Raw genomic sequence first — 19,627 nt, 5'->3', positions numbered from 1 at the left:
GACTGAGTACTAAAGTTAAATCATTTTACATAAATTGAAATGTGAGTGGACACAAGTGTGCTTGTATATTGATTAACCACACAGATTCTGTGTCTTACCTGCAGATAAGTCTCAAGTGCGGTCCACATATACCAATCGTTCAAATTTGCTCCATTCTTCAAATACTCTCTAGTACGGGCTTCTCTTTTTTCTGGTTCCAAATCAGAATGAGCTTTATCTCTTGGGATTCCCAATACATTTTCATGTACATATACAGACCACAGGTTACATGTTGCTTCTCCAGTGTGAGGAGAGAATTCCCAAACACTTTGCTGTTGATTGTGCCCCAGTTCATGTGTGCAGCCCCATATTCCAACTTTCTTTATATATTCTGAACTTGTTATGGAAGCGGCTGCTGGTGTATGGCCCATAATTGGGTATCCAGAATGCATCGATCCTAGAATAATATAATGTAATAACAGAAATAAAACAGTGGTGTATCGGTAACACTAAGCTGTCATGTGTTTTTAATAAGCTATAGCTAAACATATAATGTAAAATCATGGATGCACATTTTCTGTTCAGAGCCATATTGTTAAATTGCTCTAAAGCAAGTGCCCTTAATAAAAGTAAAAGGCCCTGATTCGTCATTTGCGTTTTTTTTAAGTCACTTTCCTTTTTTGTTTTGTGCTATTAGTTACTGTTTTCTGCGCCAAATCCATCAAAATGGCGCACACGATTCATTAATTTGGTGCAAAGTAAAAAATTGACTTTTTTTCTGTCTTGAACTGTTTTTTGGTGCCACAAGTCGCAAAAAATTATACCAAAATTTTGACATACTCTGAAATGTACCAGAGGGGACTGGAGTGAAATTGAGCCATATTTTTGCGACTTTTTAAAAAGACGCAATTGATGAATAAGGCTAAAACCTCTAGAATCACTAAACTCCACCCACGAAGCAGAAGAAAAAAAACAGGCGAGCACATATAAAATGGAATTAAAAAAAGGTACAAATAGAATAATGAATTGGGTACAAACAAAAAAAAAAAAGAAAAACTCAAAAAAATAGACAAAAGCAACCTCAAAGGGAATGAAGAATCATGGTTAAAGGGTAATCCCATCTGAAATATTTACATCATATCGATGATCATTTCACCTGTGGATTTCTTAGGGCCTTTTGAAAAAGCCGGTAAACACTGGCAAAAGGCACATCAGGGACCTCTGTCCTGATATGTAGTTCAATTTACTGAAAGAGGACCTATGCACTCCAAATACTAGAGTCCACTCAATGAATGACAACTTACTGACTGGGGTGGACTACCTATATTAAAATGTAACCTTTATTAGGATATTAACATTATATTTCATTTTCCACCTTACTAATTGTGTGGTCTATGCTCTCTGGTCTTTGGATAAGGTCAGAGCTGGATACTAAAAATAAACAAAATATACTTAAAAAACCATGTGCATTTTTTCTTCTAATCATAATAATTCTGCACTATACTTTGATTCCTACTTCACATAATAATAGTATAATCACCTCAAACTATACACTTAATTCAATTGTTTTTGGTACTGTTATATATATAGACATTTGTTATTACACTTACCTTTAATTAAATAGGCAACAGATAAAGCCTTCAGCTATATACATCACCGCTTATTATTGCACTTTGCCCTTAATCAAATGAGCACTAGGTGATCCTGTAGGCTGCTTGTATTACCCTATAAGCATATACCATCATAATACTTCACTAATGAAATATCAATCCTAATCCTGAATTTAATTAGGGGAAATTCATTTTTCTCTAATAACCCCCCACAACAGCACACAGGAGGATGTAACCCCACCCTAATAGGGACAGGAAATACGAAGTGGTTTAAATAGCCCCCCCCACATCCTCCATCCAGTGTTATTTCCTGTCCCTATCAGGGATGAAGAAGTCATCCCCGGTGTGCTGGGCCGGCGACAGGCACTGGGGAGAAAACTATTAGCCGGGCAGTGGAGGATCGAGCGGTTTACCTCTCCTCCTCATGTGGCACCCCAGGGGTCTGGTTGCCACGGTGATAGAAATATCACGTCTGGGAGCAAGTGGGAGGTTCCCTGGTCAGGAGCCCTTGAACATGCAACACCTCCTGTCCCAGACCAGATAGGGGAGGAACCTGCCCTATATAAACTGGATCTGGGGCGGGGTTAGAGTAGTGAAGCAGAGGGAGAGTGAAGTTCCAGACACAGGGAAAGCAACAGCTAGGAGCTCTGTAGGAGCAGGAGCTGAGTGCCAGGGACTGGAAGCAGATATTGCTCGTCCAGGCTGAAGACACTACGACCGAACAATGGAGTCCGAGGCTATGAGGGTCTCTAAGTCCAGCAGCAGAAACCAACTGGCAGGGGATTCCAGGTCCTCTGGCCATAGAAGCCCGGAGGCTCAGTCACGAGCAAGGGACCAGCACCGCCATCGAGGAGCGGAGGCTATCAGAAGTCCCCAAGTCACCAGCCATACGGGTGAGCACCACACGGTATACTCAGGGACGTGGGCTACTTCCACTCGCTTACAGCAAGGTAGCCAGGAAGAGTGCAGATAGACGGGGAGGCCTACAACTCCACCTGGCCAGGGGAACTCCTGTTTGTTCACAGACTGACCAGGCCCCTTATGCTAGCCAGTACTCCCGGGAGGGTCTGCCTTATCATCATCAGTAAAGACCCTGAACTGCACTGCAAAGACTCTGAGTCGTTCCTGCTTCACCCGTGCACCATCACTCCAATCATCCACACTCACTGCCCTGAGGCTATACTCCTCCCGTGGGGAGTTGTCCCATCCTCTGCTGCGCACACAACACCAGCCTCAGCGGTCTGCCTTGCAGCGGCGGTACACCCTGACCGCAATCCACGGGTGGCGTAGTCGGACATTAACCTAAAACATATAAAAGACTGCCACTGGTCTGACCACCCTGAGCCACGGACCGGGTCACCGCCACGCGGAGACTACAACCCCCAGCATCCCACAAGAGACCCGGCTCCGGGTAACCCACATGCGTGCACACACGGCCCAGGGTGCGTGTCAGCTTTTTGGCGTAGTCGGCAGGATTGTGACCAACCCGCCACAAACGGGTATTGCGCGCCTGAAAAGACTGTACACGTACCTCAAAAGTCGTTTCCCGCCATCTTCAGTCGTGTCCAGCCATCTTCAGTCGTTTCCCGCCGTCTTCAGCCGTTTTCCCGCCATCGGACGCCATCTTCGGGACGCCGCGCGGGAAGAAGAGGGGCGTGGACGTCCAAACTGCGCGAGACCTGAAGCCACGCCTTACACACGGACGCTGCGCAAGGTCCTGAAAGGAGCCGAACGGACGCTGACGTCACCAGGACGCGACGCAAGGTCCTCCACCCCGACGATCGCCTGCGGAGCCGCGGCCTATGGAGAAGAAGCAACAGAAGGTAGGCCACGGTCGACTAGGGGGGAGGAAGATGTTGGAGGCGGAGGGGACTGCCACCGCCAGCGCGGCCGCTGCCGCAGTAATGCCATTCACAATGCCTTACATCCCCGGAGCTGCCTGGCTGCCCCAATACTCAGGGGAGTCGCATACCCTAAGCGACATTAAAGAGAAACTGTACAGCCTATTTAAAGTATACCCCCTGACGGAGGGACAAAAAGTGAGCATATTGATAGGCCAGCTAACCGGCGCAGCCCAACGTGAAGTAAAGTCCTGGTCAGTCAGGGACAAGGAGACTGTGAAGGAGATCTTAGCCCGTCTGAAGGACACTTTTGATACCCGAACCTCAGCAGAGATCAAAATGAGGTTTTATGTGTGCAAGCAGCGGGCCCAAGACAGTATAAGAGACTATGCTTTGAATTTGCAAGAGGCCCTGGGAGCCATTAAACAGGCAGACCCTGACAGTGTGCATGAATGCAGATGAACTGTTGACTGAGCAATTCATTGAGGGTCTGCTGTCCAACACCCACTGAACCCAGTTACGTGCAATGGCCTTGCAGAACCCTGGGTTAGACTTTGCAAAGTTCAAAGACAGGGCCATCCGGGTGCTCCGAGAACCGGCACCGGGTAGCGCTGTAACCCACCGGTGCCCTGCTATTACCTATCACCAGGAGGCGGCGCCCTTGTCTGCAGAGCCTGTGGGAGCTGGTGCGCAGGCTTTGGATAAAGACCCGGCTGCAGACCTGCACCATCAGGTCCAAGAACTGACCAAAAGCGTTGCCGCATTAACCAGGACTGTGCAGTCATTACAGGTATCCTCTCCAGGAAGGATCAAGCTGACCACCAGTCCGGAGGACGTCTCGTGGCGCCGACAGAGGAGGATCCCATCGTCCAGAGGAAGACCCAGCGACCGCTACAACGAGGACGGACAGCCCATCTGCCGCCGCTGCAACCAACCAGGACATATGGCAAAGGGCCAACCCCCAGGCGTAAGATCATCAGGCCCATCAAACTGGCGTGACAAGTATGTGGGGGGACGACCGGTCTTGCCTGTGGTACTGGATGGCATTCCCATGAGGGCACTGTTGGACACCGGGTCGCAGGTAACCACCATCCCCTATGTACTTTTCAAGCAATACTGGGATGACACGGATATTACCCGTTACCCAGATAATGACTTGAGCATCATCGCCAGTAATGGTCAGCCCGTGCCGCAGATCGGGTTCAAGGAGGTGACCATCAAAATTGGTAAAGTTGAACTGCCGGCGCAGGGACTGATTATTGTGGACATTGACCGTCGTGAAAGTCACCCTAAAATAACCTTGGGTACTAACGTTATTGAGAATTGCCTTTCAGAAGTAATTGCCATTTTACAGCAGGTTGCGTTGAACGCCAGCTCCGGCCAGCAGCGTGTCCTACAAAAGGAGACCGGGCACTGATGAAACGGCAACAGGTAGAACTGTCGGGTGGTGAGATTGGTAGCGTTAGGATGAGTGACCCGTTCCCTATCGCCATGCCCCCAAAGAGTGAGATGATGATCTGGTGTCGGGCAGCTATTGGTCTGAGGGGTAGAGACTACCAAGCTATGGTAGAACCCGTTTACTCAGACAGTAGGCCCACCATTTTGACGGCACGGGGGGTGGTTGATGTCCGCCATGGAAGGGTACCTGTCCGCATCCTAAACATTGGGGAAAGAGAAGTATGCTTGCCCCGGTATGCCACGCTAGCCAAATTGTTCACCATTAACCAGAACTCTGTAAAGGCCGTGGCACCCTTGCCTCCATCTCCCCCAGAGGAAGGTAACGGCTCCAAGAAACAAATGGAGGACTGATGCCAGAAGCTGCACGTGGGCACTGGCTCCACTCCCCCACACCAGAAACAGGGAGTCTACCGGGTGGTTCAGGAGTACGAAAGGGTCTTTAGCAAACACCCGCTAGACTTTGGGCAAGTAAAGGGGGTAGAACATCAAATCCCCACAGGAGACCATCCACCCATAAAAGAGAGATACCGGCCTGTACCCCCTGCACACTATCAGAATGGCAAGGGAATGTTGCGAGAAATGAAGGAGGCTGGGGTAATCAGGGATAGCTGTAGCCCCTGGGCAGCTCCACTAGTTCTTGCAAAAAAGAAAGATGGCACCATGAGGATGTGTGTAGATTACAGAAAGATCAACCGTATCACACACAAAGATGCATACCCGTTACCTAGGATAGAAGAATCTTTAGCTGCATTAAAATCTGCTAACTTCTTCTCCACTTTGGATCTTACTAGCGGGTACTGGCAGGTTCCTGTAGCAGAGGCAGACAAGGAGAAGACCGCGTTTACCACCCCAATGGGTCTCAGTGAATTCAACTGTATGCCGTTCGGACTCTGCAACGCACCAGGGACCTTCCAGAGGCTGATGGAGTGCTGTCTGGGGCACAGAAATTTCGAGACGGTCCTGCTATACCTGGACGATGTCATCGTGTATTCCAAGACCTATGAGGACCACCTAAAGCACCTGGCAGAAATGTTCGATGCCCTGGCTGGCTTCGGCCTAAAGGTGAAACCGTCCAAGTGTCATCTACTGAAACCAAGGGTGCAGTACCTGGGACACGTGGTGAGTGCTGATGGAGTAGCTCCTGACCCTGATAAGATCACAGTGATTAAGGACTGGCCAAGACCCTCCAACAAAAAGGAAGTGAGGCAGTTCCTCGGGTTGGTAGGCTACTACCGAAGATTCATTCCTGGTTTCACCAAAATGGCCGCTCCTATGCAGGACCTCCTAATAGGCCCGTCCAGAAAGGCCAAAAACCGGAAGCCACCCTTCAGGTGGGACAAGCTGGAAGAGGAGTCCTTCCGCCAGCTGAAGATGGCCCTCACGGGGGATGAAATCCTGGCGTACCCTGATTACGGCTAGCCCTTTATTCTCCACACGGACGCGAGCAACATCGGACTAGGAGCGGTGCTGTTCTAGATCCAGCAGGGGAGAGAACGGGTAATCGCTTATGCCAGCCGAAAACTACGGCCCACAGAGAGAAACCCTGAGAATCATAGCTCCTTCAAGCTAGAGTTCCTGGCAGTGGTGTGGGCAGTGACGGAACGATTCAAGCATTACCTTGCCTCTTCCAAGTTCACCGTGTACACGAACAACAACCCGTTGACACATCTGGACACTGCGAAACTTGGTGCCCTGGAGCAGAGATGGATGGCCCGCCTGTCCAACTATGACTTCACCATCAAATACCGGGCAGGACGCTCAAATGCCAACGCAGACGCCCTGTCCAGGATGCCGAACTTACCGGACGGAGGGGAAGATCCAGAGGAACTGGAAGAGATTGAACTCCCCGCGTTTCACCGTCATGGGATTACCCAGTATTCCCACCGAGTAAGGGACAGGCACTCCGCCACGTTCAATCCCTTACCCCACTACAGCTGGGTGGAGACGTAAGACAGTGACCCAGCAGTCCGCCTGGTAAAAGAGATGCTGACACAGGCTGATGCCCGCCTTGACCCAGACGCCCCGGAGGAGACCAAACAGCTGTGGAAGGAGAAGAGTAAACTGTTTCTCTACAAGGGGAAGCTGTGCTGGAGAACTGTCAACTCCCGGACACATGAGCTGACCTGGCAAGTAGTGGTCCCGAGACGGGACGCGGCTATGGTCCTGGAGGCATACCACGACGGAGCAGGGCACTTCGGATGGAAGAAGCTGGAGTTCCTGTTGCGTGACCGGTTCTTCTGGGTAGACATGAGAGGGGCCATTGAGAGATGGTGCAGAGACTGCGGCCCGTGCAACCTGAGGAGGAAGGACCGTGCCAGCCAGATGACCCCCCTGCAGCCCATCATCACGAAGCAACCACTAGAACTGGTAGCCCTGGACCATGTGAAGCTGGCTCCAAGTAGGTCTGGGTACGTCTACGCCCTCACCATCGTAGACCACTACTCCCGGTTCCTGGTGGTGGTCCCTGTCAAGGACTTAACGGCTCAAACAGCAGCTAGAGCCTTCCAGCAGCACTTTTGCCGTCCACACGGGTATCCGGAGCAAGTGTTGACTGACCAAGGTCCAGCCTTCGAAGCGGAGGTCTTCCAGGAGTTCTGCAACTTGTATGGTTGCAAGAAGATAAGGACAACGCCTTACCACCCCCAAACCAACAGGATGTGTGAGAAAATGAACCAGGTAGTGATAGACCTGCTCAAGACGTTGCCTCTGGAGGAACGCAGCCTGTGGCCTGAGAAACTGCCTGATCTGGTGGACTTGTATAACCATATCCCAGTAAATTCCACCAACTGCACCCCGGCTTACCTAATGAGAGCAAGGCCTGGTAAGCTGCCAATTGACCTGGAGATGGGAGTCCTGACACCCGAGGACACCTCACCAGAAGCAGACTGGGACACGGAACGGCAGCCGCAGTACCGGAAAGTACAGGAGACCATGGAGCGAAGTCTGTCTCAAGCAAGAGGAAGGCAAGAGAGGACTTATAACCAACATGCTCTCGCTGTTCCCCTGGCACCTGGAGAGCAGGTCTTGAAGAGTTGGATGACCAGTGGGAGAAGGACTCGTACACCGTACTGCCCTCAAGCCATGAGAACCCAAAAGTATGTGTCATCAGTAAGGATGGAGGAGAGACCACAGCCACTGTCTCCAGAGACTACCTGAAGAAGTGTCCCGAGCAGCTACAAGGTGCTGAAGAAGACCAGGATATCCTTCAACCCGCAGAGGAAAAGGAAGAAATGATCAGTACCGTACTCGGAGACTTTCCCCGGTCCTGGACTCAAATCAACAACGCAGTCGTGGTACCCGTCATCACCTTTCTCCAGCCAGCCCCTCAAGGGCCTACCGAAGAACAGGGAGAGTCGGGAGAGCAACCAGCCCAGGAGGCAGATGGATCCATACAAGCAGCCCAGGAGAATCAACCCTCTGCTAGTAGTGAGCCTGTCGTGCCCCTAGTAAGCCAAAGAGTACGCAGGAAGCTGCCAGGCCTACCTGCAACACCTCGACACCCTGTAGTGCAGAGCCAGATAGTGGGTTACGTAGGTCCACCAGGAGCACTAGAGGACAGATGCCCGCTCTCTGGAGAATCTAGAATGTAATGTGGATTAACCTGTAAATTGCAAATGCTGAAAATGGTTTATGTTTTTGTTGCCTGTTTAGTAATTATGTTCTTCTAGTTACCCTGCAGGTTTATTTGGACTGTCAGGTTATGGACGCTGAATAACCGGAACTACATTGTAAATAGTTGCACTTGGTGCCTCTTGCGAAGACGGCCACGGAAGAAAAACCTGTCTGGCGTGGCGCCGTGTGGTCCAAAGTAGTTCGCTTCGCCTTGCAGCCGCGCCCAGGGCCAACGTTTGGGGTTTGCTTTGGACAGGTCCCCGCACCGTTCAAGACTTCACCTCGTTGGGTGACATGGACACCCAGTCACGGACGCGCCGTGACCTCTAAAGACTAAACTTCTTGTACATATGTTGTTGTATTATTGTTTATACCCTGTTATATTATGTGGCAAAAATGTGTTTAGTCCCAGAGTACTAAATTTCACTAGGGGGGAATATGGCACCCCAGGGGTCTGGTTGCCACGGTGATAGAAATATCACGTCTGGGAGCAAGTGGGAGGTTCCCTGGTCAGGATCCCTTGAAGATGCAACACCTCCTGTCCCAGACCAGATAGGGGAGGAACCTGCCCTATATAAACTGGATCTGGGGCGGGGTTAGAGTAGTGAAGCAGAGGGAGAGTGAAGTTCCAGACACAGGGAAAGCAACAGCTAGGAGCTCTGTAGGAGCAGGAGCTGAGTTCCAGGAACTGGAAGCAGATATTGCTCGTCCTGGCTGAAGACACTACGACCGGACAACGGAGTCCGAGGCTGTGAGGATCTCTAAGTCCAGCAGCAGAAACCAGCCGGCAGGGGATTCTAGGTCCTCTGGCCATAGAAGCCCGGAGGCTCAGTCATGAGCAAGGGACCAGTGTAGTGCCGGCGTCCCTGCCCTCTGCTAGGCAGGGACGCTGTTCCCCTCACCGCTCTGCTCCGTGCCCGGCGTCCCTCTCCCGCTCTGCTGGCAGCGCGCGCTCCTTCCCGGCCACTGTGCTTAGGGCGCGCGCGCGCGCCCTCCCTCTTAAAGGGGCCGCGCGCGCTGTCCTAAGGAGTCCCCGGCCAATGGCCGGAGGACTTTACCATATATAAGGCACCTCCTCCAAAATGGAGGTGCCAGAGCAATGTTGTTGCACTGTTCACTACTCTGCTTCAGCCCTCAGGTCTCGTTGCCAGTTACCTGCCAGTTACCTGCCAGATTCCTGCCTGATTATCTGCTACCTGCCTGCTAGTCTGAGGTCCGACGGTCTGCCTTGCTACTCCTGTCAGTCTGTCTAAGGACCAGCCTGCCCGCTCACCTGGGAGCGCACACCAGCCACCTGCCTGCTTGCCTGAGGTCCGACGGTCTGCCTTCCTACTCCCGTCAGTCTGTCTATGGACCAGCTTGCCCGCTCACCTGGGAGCGCTCACCTGCTACCTGCCTGCTAGTCTACCTGGAGGCTCCGCCGTCACATGCTGTGACCACCTGCCTGTCCAGTGACTCCTGCTCGCTCACCTGGGAGCGCTCATCTGCCTGTCTGCTAGCCTACCTGGAGGCTCTGCCGTCACGTGCTGTGACCACCCGCCTGTCCAGAGACTTCTGCCCGCTCTCCTGGGAGCGCTCATCTGCCGCCAGTCTGTTGGTCTTCCTGGAGGCTGCGCCGTCACATGCTGTGACCACCCGTTTAACCAGAGACTCTCGCCTGCTCACCTGGGAGCTCAAGTCTACCACCAGCCGCCACAGGTCGTACCAACCCTTTACCCAGAGACTGCCCCGGTCACTTGCCGTGACCACCTGCCCGTTCACCCAGAGACTGCCCCAGTCACTTGCCGTGATCTCCTGCCCGTTCTTCCAGAGACTGTCCCGGTCACTTGCCGTGACCATCTGCCCGTTCACCCAGAGACTGCCCCAGTCACTTGTCGTGATCTCCTGCCCGTTCTTCCAGAGACTGTCCCGGTCACCTGCTGCGACTGCCTGCCTGGTCGCCACCCGCTCCCTTACAAGGACTGCCCCCTTGTATAGTAGCTCAGAGGTTCCGCCTCCCAGACCCGTTACAGTTTGCTCGGGCCATGGAACCCGGTGGCACCCAAGCTCCCTCGCTCTCGGACCTCTGTCATGAACTGTCCCGTCAGAGGTCCCAACAGGAGTCCATCCTGGGTCACCTGCGGAATGTCAATTCTCGCCTGGACACTCTGACTGCTCCACCAGCAACCACCGCCAGTGCCATGACTCGCAACCCGGCAGCTCCGCTGCCCACCAATACCATGGTATCCTACCCCGGACCCCGGCTTTCTGCACCTCCTCGCTTCGGAGGCGACCCCGCCCAGGCTCGGGGCTTCATTAATCAGTGCACCCTGCACTTTGAACTATTGTCCCACCAGTTTAACTCCGACCGGGCCAAAATTGCCTTCATCATGTCCCATCTCACCGGGGAGGCCCTGGCCTGGCTAAATCCTCTATGGGAGAGAGGAGACCCCCTGGTGTCCGACCTGCCTGCCTTCCTCACGGCTTTCCGGAAAGTCTTCGATGAACCCGGACGGAAAACCTCATCCGCATCGTCTCTGCTACGCCTCCGTCAGGGAAGTCTCACCGTGGGCCAATATGCCATACGGTTCCGTACCCTTGCCTCGGAGCTGGCCTGGGATAACGACGCTCTGGTATCCGTCTTCTGGGAGGGTCTGTCCGGCCGTATTAAAGATTAACTTGCCGGTCGGGACGTTCCTACCACTCTCGATGACCTAATAACTCTTGCCACCCGGATTGACCTACGGTTCCAGGAGCGTGCCAAAGAGGTCACCCGTGAGAGGAGGTTTCCACGTCTAGCTCCTACTTTTCAGAAACCCGTCACTCCCTCCGTCTCTCCCCAGGTACACTCTCCTGAGCCTATGCAGGTCGACCAGACCAAGATGGTCAAAACCCGTCAGGACTTACGCCGTGCCGAGGGGAGCTGCTTCTACTGTGGCAGTAAGGAGCACCGGATCCGTGCCTGCCCAGAGAGGTCGGAAAACGCCTGTGTCTAGGTTCGCTCAGAGAGGTCGACCTAGACAAGAATAAATCCTTTCCATCTCTGCTGCTGTCAGTTTCAATCGTCTGCGGGGAGAACCGTTATTTCGAACTAGCCCAACTGGACTCTGGAGCAGCCGGGAATCTTATTTCACAGTCCCTGGTAGAGAAGTGCCGCATCCCCACCAAACCTCTGGCTGTACCCTTGTCTGTTGCTGCCGTGGATGGGGGTCTCTTACCACGCCCCATCCAACTCATCACCGAATCCATTACTCTGCAAGTGGGAATGCTGCATTCTGAGAGTATCTCCTTTCATGTTCTGCCTGGACTCTCTCACGCCCTCCTGCTAGGTCTACCTTGGCTCCAGAGACATGCACCCGTGCTTGACTGGCAGACCGGAGAAGTCCTTCGCTGGGGACAGGACTGCCATAAGACCTGTCTGGTTCCCGTCCATCCCGTCCGTCCTTCTCCTACCCCAGCTAATCTACCTGGACTTCCAATTCCTTATTGGTCTTATGCTGATGTCTTTAATAAAAAGGAAGCAGAGACACTACCCCCTCATAGACCATACGACTGCCCTATCGACTTGTTACCCGGTACTACTCCTCCCCGTGGGCGTATTTATCCATTATCCGCTGCTGAGACCCGGTCGATGTCCGAATATATTGAGGAGAATCTGGCCAGGGGATTCATCCGGAAGTCTACCTCCCCGGCGGGAGCAGGCTTCTTCTTCGTAAAAAAGAAGGACGGCTCTCTCCGTCCCTGTATAGACTATAGAGGCCTTAACCAGATCACGGTGAAAAATAAGTACCCCCTTCCGCTCATTCCGGAGTTATTTGATCGTCTGAGAGGGGCTAGAATCTTCACCAAACTGGACCTCCGTGGGGCTTACAACCTGGTTCGTATCCGTCAGGGGGATGATTGGAAGACGGCATTCAACACCCGGGACGGCCACTATGAATATCTGGTAATGCCCTTTGGCCTCTGTAACGCTCCTGCCGTCTTTCAAGAGTTGGTCAATGACATCTTCCGGGACCTTCTCTACTCCTGCGTAGTGGTGTACCTGGACGACATCTTGGTCTTCTCTCCGGATCTCCAGACTCACCGGAGGGATGTTCGTCAGGTCCTGCTCAGGCTCAGGCAGAACCATCTCTACGCTAAATATGAGAAGTGCCTCTTTGAGCAGACCTCGCTTCCATTTCTGGGCTACATTATCTCTCAGACCGGCCTACAAATGGATCCTGAGAAACTGTCTGCCATCGAGAAATGGCCCCGACCAGAGGGGTTGAAGGCTATTCAACGGTTCCTGGGCTTCGCCAACTATTACCGCCTCTTCATCCCGCACTTCTCTTCCCGGACTGCCCCAATTTCCGCGCTCACCCGTAAGGGTACTAATCCCAAAGAGTGGCCGCCCGAAGCAGAGGAGGCCTTTCTTTCCCTAAAACAGGCCTTCTCTTCCGCCCCGGTGCTGCATCGCCCGGACGGCAACAAGCAGTTCTTCCTGGAAGTTGACGCCTCCTCCTCTGGAGCCGGAGCGGTACTTACTCAAAAATCATCTTCCGGGAGAATGGTAACTTGTGGCTTCTTCTCCAAACTCTTCTCCTCTTCTGAGCGCAACTATTCCATAGGAGACCGAGAGTTATTGGCCATCAAGCTGGCGTTGGAGGAGTGGCGTTACCTACTCGAGGGGGCTCTTCATCCGGTAATAATTTACACTGACCACAAGAACTTGGCTTACCTCCAGCATGCCCAGAGACTTAACCCGCGCCAAGCCCGGTGGTCCTTGTTTTTTGCTCGCTTTGATTTTGTTCTTCATTTTCGCCCGGCTGACAAAAACGTCAAAGCAGACGCCTTGTCCCGATCCTTTCTGGTGTCCGATCTCGAGGAAGAACCTAAACATATCATCGATCCCGCCAGAGTAATGCAGGTGGCTCCCGTGAGTCTAAATCGTCTCCCTCCCGGTAAGACGTTTGTTTCAGTACCTGATCGGGAGAAGATCCTACACTGGGGCCATTCGTCTAAACTAGCTGGCCACGCCGGTCAGAAAAAGACCCTCCAGCTTATTGCCCGGCACTATTGGTGGCCTACCCTGCACAAGGACATAATAGACTTTGTTTCTGCCTGTGTGTCCTGCGCCCGCAACAAAGTCCCGAGACATCTGCCAGCCGGACGCCTCCTTCCGCTTCCTGTACCTGCTGCCCCCTGGCAGCATATAGCAATGGACTTTATAACAGATCTTCCCGTCTCTGCCGGTTGTACGGTCATTTGGGTGGTCGCTGACAGCTTTTCCAAGATGGCTCACTTTATTCCCCTGCCAGGCCTTCCGTCTGCACCCGAGCTGGCTAAAGACTTTATCCGCCACATCTTCCGTCTTCATGGCCTGCCCCTCCACATCGTGTCGGATCGTGGGGTACAGTTCACCTCACGTTTCTGGAGAGCCACTTGTAAACTACTAGACGTCACCCTGGACTTCTCTTCCGCTTACCACCCACAGTCCAATGGTCAAGTGGAGCGGATCAATCAGAACCTGACCAGTTACCTCCGGCACTTCGTTAATGCCCACCATTCTGACTGGGTGGATCTCCTACCATGGGCCGAGTTCTCTTATAATAATCACGAGAGCGAATCCTCCTCCAAATCCCCGTTTTTTGTAGTCTTTGGTCAGCATCCTCGGATTCCTTTTCCTGTCTCCACCTCTGTGGACAACCCGGCTGCGGAATCTCTCGTTAGCAAATTTTCCTCCATATGGGAGAGTACCCGGTCCGCACTCCTTCTGTCATCCGAGCGTATGAAAAGACACGCTGACAAAAAACGCCTGGATCCTCCACAATTTCGTCCAGGAGATAAAGTCTGGCTCTCATCTAAATATGTTCGACTCAAGATACCTTCTTACAAGTTAGGGCCTCGGTTCATCGGTCCTCTGGAGGTCATCAGTCAGATCAACCCGGTGGCCTATAAATTGAAACTCCCGGCCAGCTTACGGATCCCTAACTCCTTCCATGTATCTCTCCTCAAACCCGTGGTGCTTAACTCTTTTTCCAAGTCTACAGGTACGCCTCCTGCTCCGGTTTCTGCTGAGGACGAGTTTGAGGTAGAGAACATTCTTGCCACCAAAAGGGTAAGAGGAAAGACGTTTTTTCTGGTAGATTGGAAGGGGTTTGGTCCTGAGGAGAGAACGTGGGAGCCCCGGGAGAACATCCATGCCCCTGTCATCCTAGCTAAATTTCTATCTGGCCTAAAAAAGGGGGGGCCTAAAGGGGGGGGGTACTGTAGTGCCGGCGTCCCTGCCCTCTGCTAGGCAGGGACGCTGTTCCCCTCACCGCTCTGCTCCGTGCCCGGCGTCCCTCTCCCGCTCTGCTGGCAGCGCGCGCTCCTTCCCGGCCACTGTGCTTAGGGCGCGCGCGCGCTCCCTCCCTCTTAAAGGGGCCGCGCGCGCCGTCCTAAGGAGTCCCCGGCCAATGGCCGGAGGACTTTACCATATATAAGGCACCTCCTCCAAAATGGAGGTGCCCGAGCAATGTTGTTGCACTGTTCACTACTCTGCTTCAGCCCTCAGGTCCCGTTGCCAGTTACCTGCCAGTTACCTGCCAGATTCCTGCCTGATTATCTGCTACCTGCCTGCTAGTCTGAGGTCCGACGGTCTGCCTTGCTACTCCTGTCAGTCTGTCTAAGGACCAGCCTGCCCGCTCACCTGGGAGCGCACACCAGCCACCTGCCTGCTTGCCTGAGGTCCAACGGTCTGCCTTCCTACTCCCGTCAGTCTGTCTATGGACCAGCTTGCCCGCTCACCTGGGAGCGCTCACCTGCTACCTGCCTGCTAGTCTACCTGGAGGCTCCGCCGTCACATGCTGTGACCACCTGCCTGTCCAGTGACTCCTGCTCGCTCACCTGGGAGCGCTCATCTGCCTGTCTGCTAGCCTACCTGGAGGCTCTGCCGTCACGTGCTGTGACCACCCGCCTGTCCAGAGACTTCTGCCCGCTCTCCTGGGAGCGCTCATCTGCCGCCTGTCTGTTGGTCTTCCTGGAGGGTCCGCCGTCACATGCTGTGACCACCCGTTTAACCAGAGACTCTCGCCTGCTCACCTGGGAGCTCAAGTCTACCATCAGCCGCCACAGGTCGTACCAACCCTTTACCCAGAGACTGCCCCGGTCACTTGCCGTGACCACCTGCCCGTTCACCCAGAGACTGCCCCAGTCACTTGCCGTGATCTCCTGCCCGTTCTTCCAGAGACTGTCCCGGTCACTTGCCGTGACCATCTGCCCGTTCACCCAGAGACTGCCCCAGTCACTTGTCGTGATCTCCTGCCCGTTCTTCCAGAGACTGTCCCGGTCACCTGCTGCGACTGCCTGCCTGGTCGCCACCCGCTCCCTTACAAGGACTGCCCCCTTGTATAGTAGCTCAGAGGTTCCGCCTCCCAGACCCGTTACAACCAGCACCGCCATCGAGGAGCGGAGGCTATCAGAAGGCCCCAAGTCACCAGCCATACGGGTGAGCACCACACGGTATACTCAGGGACGTGGGCTACTTTCACTCGCTTACAGCAAGGTAGCCAGGAAGAGTGCAGATAGACGGGGAGTCCTACAACTCCACCTGGCCAGGGGAACTCCTGTTTGTTCACAGACTGACCAGGCCCCTTATGCTAGCCAGTACTTCTTTGAGCGTCTGCCTTATCATCATCAGTAAAGACCCTGAAGTGCACTGCAAAGACTCTGAGTCGTTCCTGCTTCACCCGTGCACCATCACTCCCATCATCCACACTCACTGCCCTGAGGCTATACTCCTCCCATGGGGAGTTGTCCCATCCTCTGCTGCGCACACAACACCAGCCTCAGCAGTCTGCCTCGCAGCGGCGGTACACCCTGACCGCAATCCACGGGTGGCGTAGTCGGACATTAACCTAAAACATATAAAAGACTGCCACTGGTCTGACCACCCTGAGCCACGGACCGGGTCACCGCCACGCGGAGACTACAACCCCCAGCATCCCACAAGAGACCCAGCTCCGGGTAACCCACAAGCGTGCACACACGGCCCAGGGGGCGTGTCACTCACATGCGCTGCTCCCGTCTCCTCCGGATTCGGGACCCCCTCCTCCAGTCCGCGCTCTCGGGCAAGGCCCACAGGATCTTCTGGCTCGGGCTCTCCAGCCCATCTCCTCCTCCCCCTGCTGGATGTGTGGGCAATGCCGGTCTCCAGGATGTGGAGCGCACGCCGTGGCGCCCGAAGTGACGTCGGACGCCGGGCGGTGGATGATGACGTCACTTCCGGCAGTTTTGCGTTCCACAGTAGAGCGCAGCAAATGCAAGGGGAGGAAAAAAGAGCGGTGATAGCAGCCAGTGATCACCTGTCTTCACCTGGACACTGGGGGAGGAGCCCTCTAATCATAGGGAGGTGTTTGTCCAGTCGCCCATAAAAGAGCCCTTGACAGGACGACATCTGCAGGTAGGACATAACCATGTCTGTTGAAACATCTTCTCGTCTGCATCTGTAGAGTCCAGCGCCGGTCCCAGTAAGTATGGCATTGGTAGTCCATCCCAGATGCAGGTAATAGTGATTATAGCTCCCTTTCCCTTCTCCCCTCTCTTGTAGGGGGACAAGGAATCTGCATCTGGAGACAAAGGTAAACTGTCACGCAGATGTCCCATCGGTACAAAAAAGCTATTGTCCTCCTATAGAAAGCCCCTATGCAAGTACTGTATGGAGGAAATTATCAGGCAGGAACAACCTTCCTTAATGGAAGAGATAAAGGGGATTGTACGTCAAGAAATCAAATCCTCCTTAGCCTCAGTCGCTCTCCCTACGCCCTCACCTAGTCAGGATACCACATCTACTCCCTCAGCAGCCAAAAAGAGAAAGATCAGCCCTCCAGAGGGAGGGGAGGAAGACTCTCAAGAGGAGATATATATCTCTTAAGATCTTCCAGAGGAAGGTGAACTGAGTCCAACGCCTAATAACTCCCAGCGAGAGAAATCTTACTTTCCATCAGATAGCTTGGAGGAACTCCTCATGGCAGTAGGGAGAACTATGGAGGTTGAGGAAGAAAAAGTTCCCCAGACAGTACAGGATCAGATGTTTGGGGGGCTGCATTCCAGGAAGAAATTAGTGTTCTCTATACACCAGAGTATTAGGGACTTAGTCTTAGAGGAATGGGAATCTCCAGAAAAGAGGTTGAATACCCTTACGGAGTTAAAGGATAGATTTCCTGTAGACAACGAGACTGCAGAATGCTGGTCTGAAGTCCCAAGAGTGGATATCCAGATTGCACGAGTGGCAAAGAAAACCACACTGCCCTTGAAGATTCCTCTCAATTAAAAGACCCCTTGGAACGCAGAATGGAGGGACTACTCAGAAAGTCCTGAGAGACCTCGGCAGCATTATTAAACACCAATGCAGTCTCTACGGGCTCGTTGGCTAGATCAACTGGAGGAACACCTAGTCTCGGGCACTGCCAGAGAAGACATCTTAGCATCCCTTCCGCTTCTACAGAAAGCTACGGGGTTTTTAGCAGATGCTTCTGCAGAATCAGTGAGAGTGGCGGCAAGAGCATCTGGGTTATCAAACTCCGTAAGAGGGGCCAGCCCTAGATGATTGTAGCGTCGGCGTCCCTGCCTCCTGCTAGGCAGGGACGCTGTTCCCCTCACCTCTCCACTCCGTGCCCGGCGTCCTCCTCCCGCTCTGCTGGCAGCGCGCGCTGCTTCCCGGCCACTGTGCTTAGGGCGCGCGCTCCCCCTCTCTTAAAGGGACCGCGCATGCCGTCCTAAGGAGTCCCCGGCCAATGGCCGGAGGACCTCACCATATATAAGGCACCTCCTCCAAAATGGAGGTGCCCGAGCAATGTTGTTACAAAGCCTTCACTCTGCTTCAGCCCTCAGGTCCCGTTACCAGTTACCTGCCAGTCACCTGCCAGATTCCTGCCTGTTACCTGCCAGTCACCTGCCAGATTCCTGCTTGATACCTGCCTGATATCCGTTTACCTGCTTGCAAGCCTGCGGTCCGACGGTCTGCCTTCCGACACCTGTCAGTCTGTCTATGGACCAGCCTGCCCGCTCACCTGGGAGCGCTCACCTGCTACCTGTCTGCTAGCCTACCTGGAGGCTCCGCCATCACTTGCCGTGACCACCTGCCTGGCCAGAGACTCTTGCCTGCTCACCTGGGAGCGCTCACCTGCTACCTGTCTGCTAGCCTACCTGGAGGCTCTGCCATCACTTGCCGTGACCACCTGCCTGTCCAGAGACTCTTTGTTATGTTCTGCTACCAGAGCTAAGGAAAGAGAGGAGATCTGTCCCTACAATAGAACCCAGCTGAATCCCTACGATGTAACAGGGGACCTGATCCTGCGATCAGACCTGCTAAAGTCCTAAGCTAGTCTGTACGAAGACCTATAGATGTGGGGAGGGAATCCCTACAAGTACTAAGGACTGGGAGGAATATGGGACACCTCCTAACAGAAATAGTAGCAGACAGACGAACAAACAAAATATATAGAACATAGAGGTCAGTAGACCAAGCAAACTAACAGAGCAAGACACAGAGCACAGGCTAGCTAGAAAGTAGATATACAATGAAGTCCAGCAAAGCCAGAAGGGCGGAGCAGGATCAAATAGGCCAACAAGGTCATGTGACCAGCAAAGGAAAAAAAACCCAACAGCAAGGTTCTAACAGTACCCCCCCTTCTAAGATGATCCTCCGGATCCCCTAGGACCAGGCTTATCAGGAAATCTCCTGTGAAACGCTCTGATAAGTCTGGACGCGGAAACATCATCTGACCTCACCCAAGAGTTATCCTCGGGTCCGAAACCTTTCCAGGCCACAAGATACTGCAAACTACCTCTATACCGTCTAGAGTCAAGGATGCGAGAAATTTCATATTCCCCGTCCTCCACCACCGGAGGAACAGAGGCAGAGGCGTCACCATCCGACACAACAGCTTTTTTTAACAGAGAGACATGAAAGACCGGATTAATTCTCCAGGAGGTAGGAACCTCCAACCTAACAGCAGATTGGTTGACAACCTGAAGCACCTTAAAGGGCCCTACAAACTTGGGACCCAATTTCTTAGAAGGAATCCTCAACCGCAGATTCCTAGAGGACAACCAAACCATGTCACCAACAGCGAACAAAACCTCCTGTCGTTTCCTATCAAAGTAGTCTTTAGATTTTCTGTTGGC

The 19,627-nt window shown here is 53.3% G+C and overlaps 1 protein-coding gene across 1 annotated transcript in view; it reads right to left on the bottom strand.

Moving 5' to 3' along the window:
- The window catches only part of LOC141166189 (TRPM8 channel-associated factor homolog), a 186,435-nt gene that overhangs the window by 55,357 nt on the left and 111,451 nt on the right, over positions 1-19,627 (bottom strand). The window contains exon 7 of the mRNA XM_073652639.1: positions 99-436. Coding sequence (XP_073508740.1) covers positions 99-436 — 338 coding nt within the window. The remainder of the gene's footprint in view (positions 1-98; positions 437-19,627) is intronic.

The sequence above is a fragment of the Phyllobates terribilis genome, unplaced genomic scaffold (assembly GCF_046119375.1).
Source record: "Phyllobates terribilis strain yellow unplaced genomic scaffold, ASM4611937v1 Scaffold_11__3_contigs__length_659146591, whole genome shotgun sequence".
In the NCBI taxonomy this organism is placed as follows: Eukaryota; Metazoa; Chordata; class Amphibia; order Anura; family Dendrobatidae; genus Phyllobates; species Phyllobates terribilis.
Note: the sequence above shows the minus strand (reverse complement) of the source record. Positions and strands in the feature narration are given on the sequence as shown.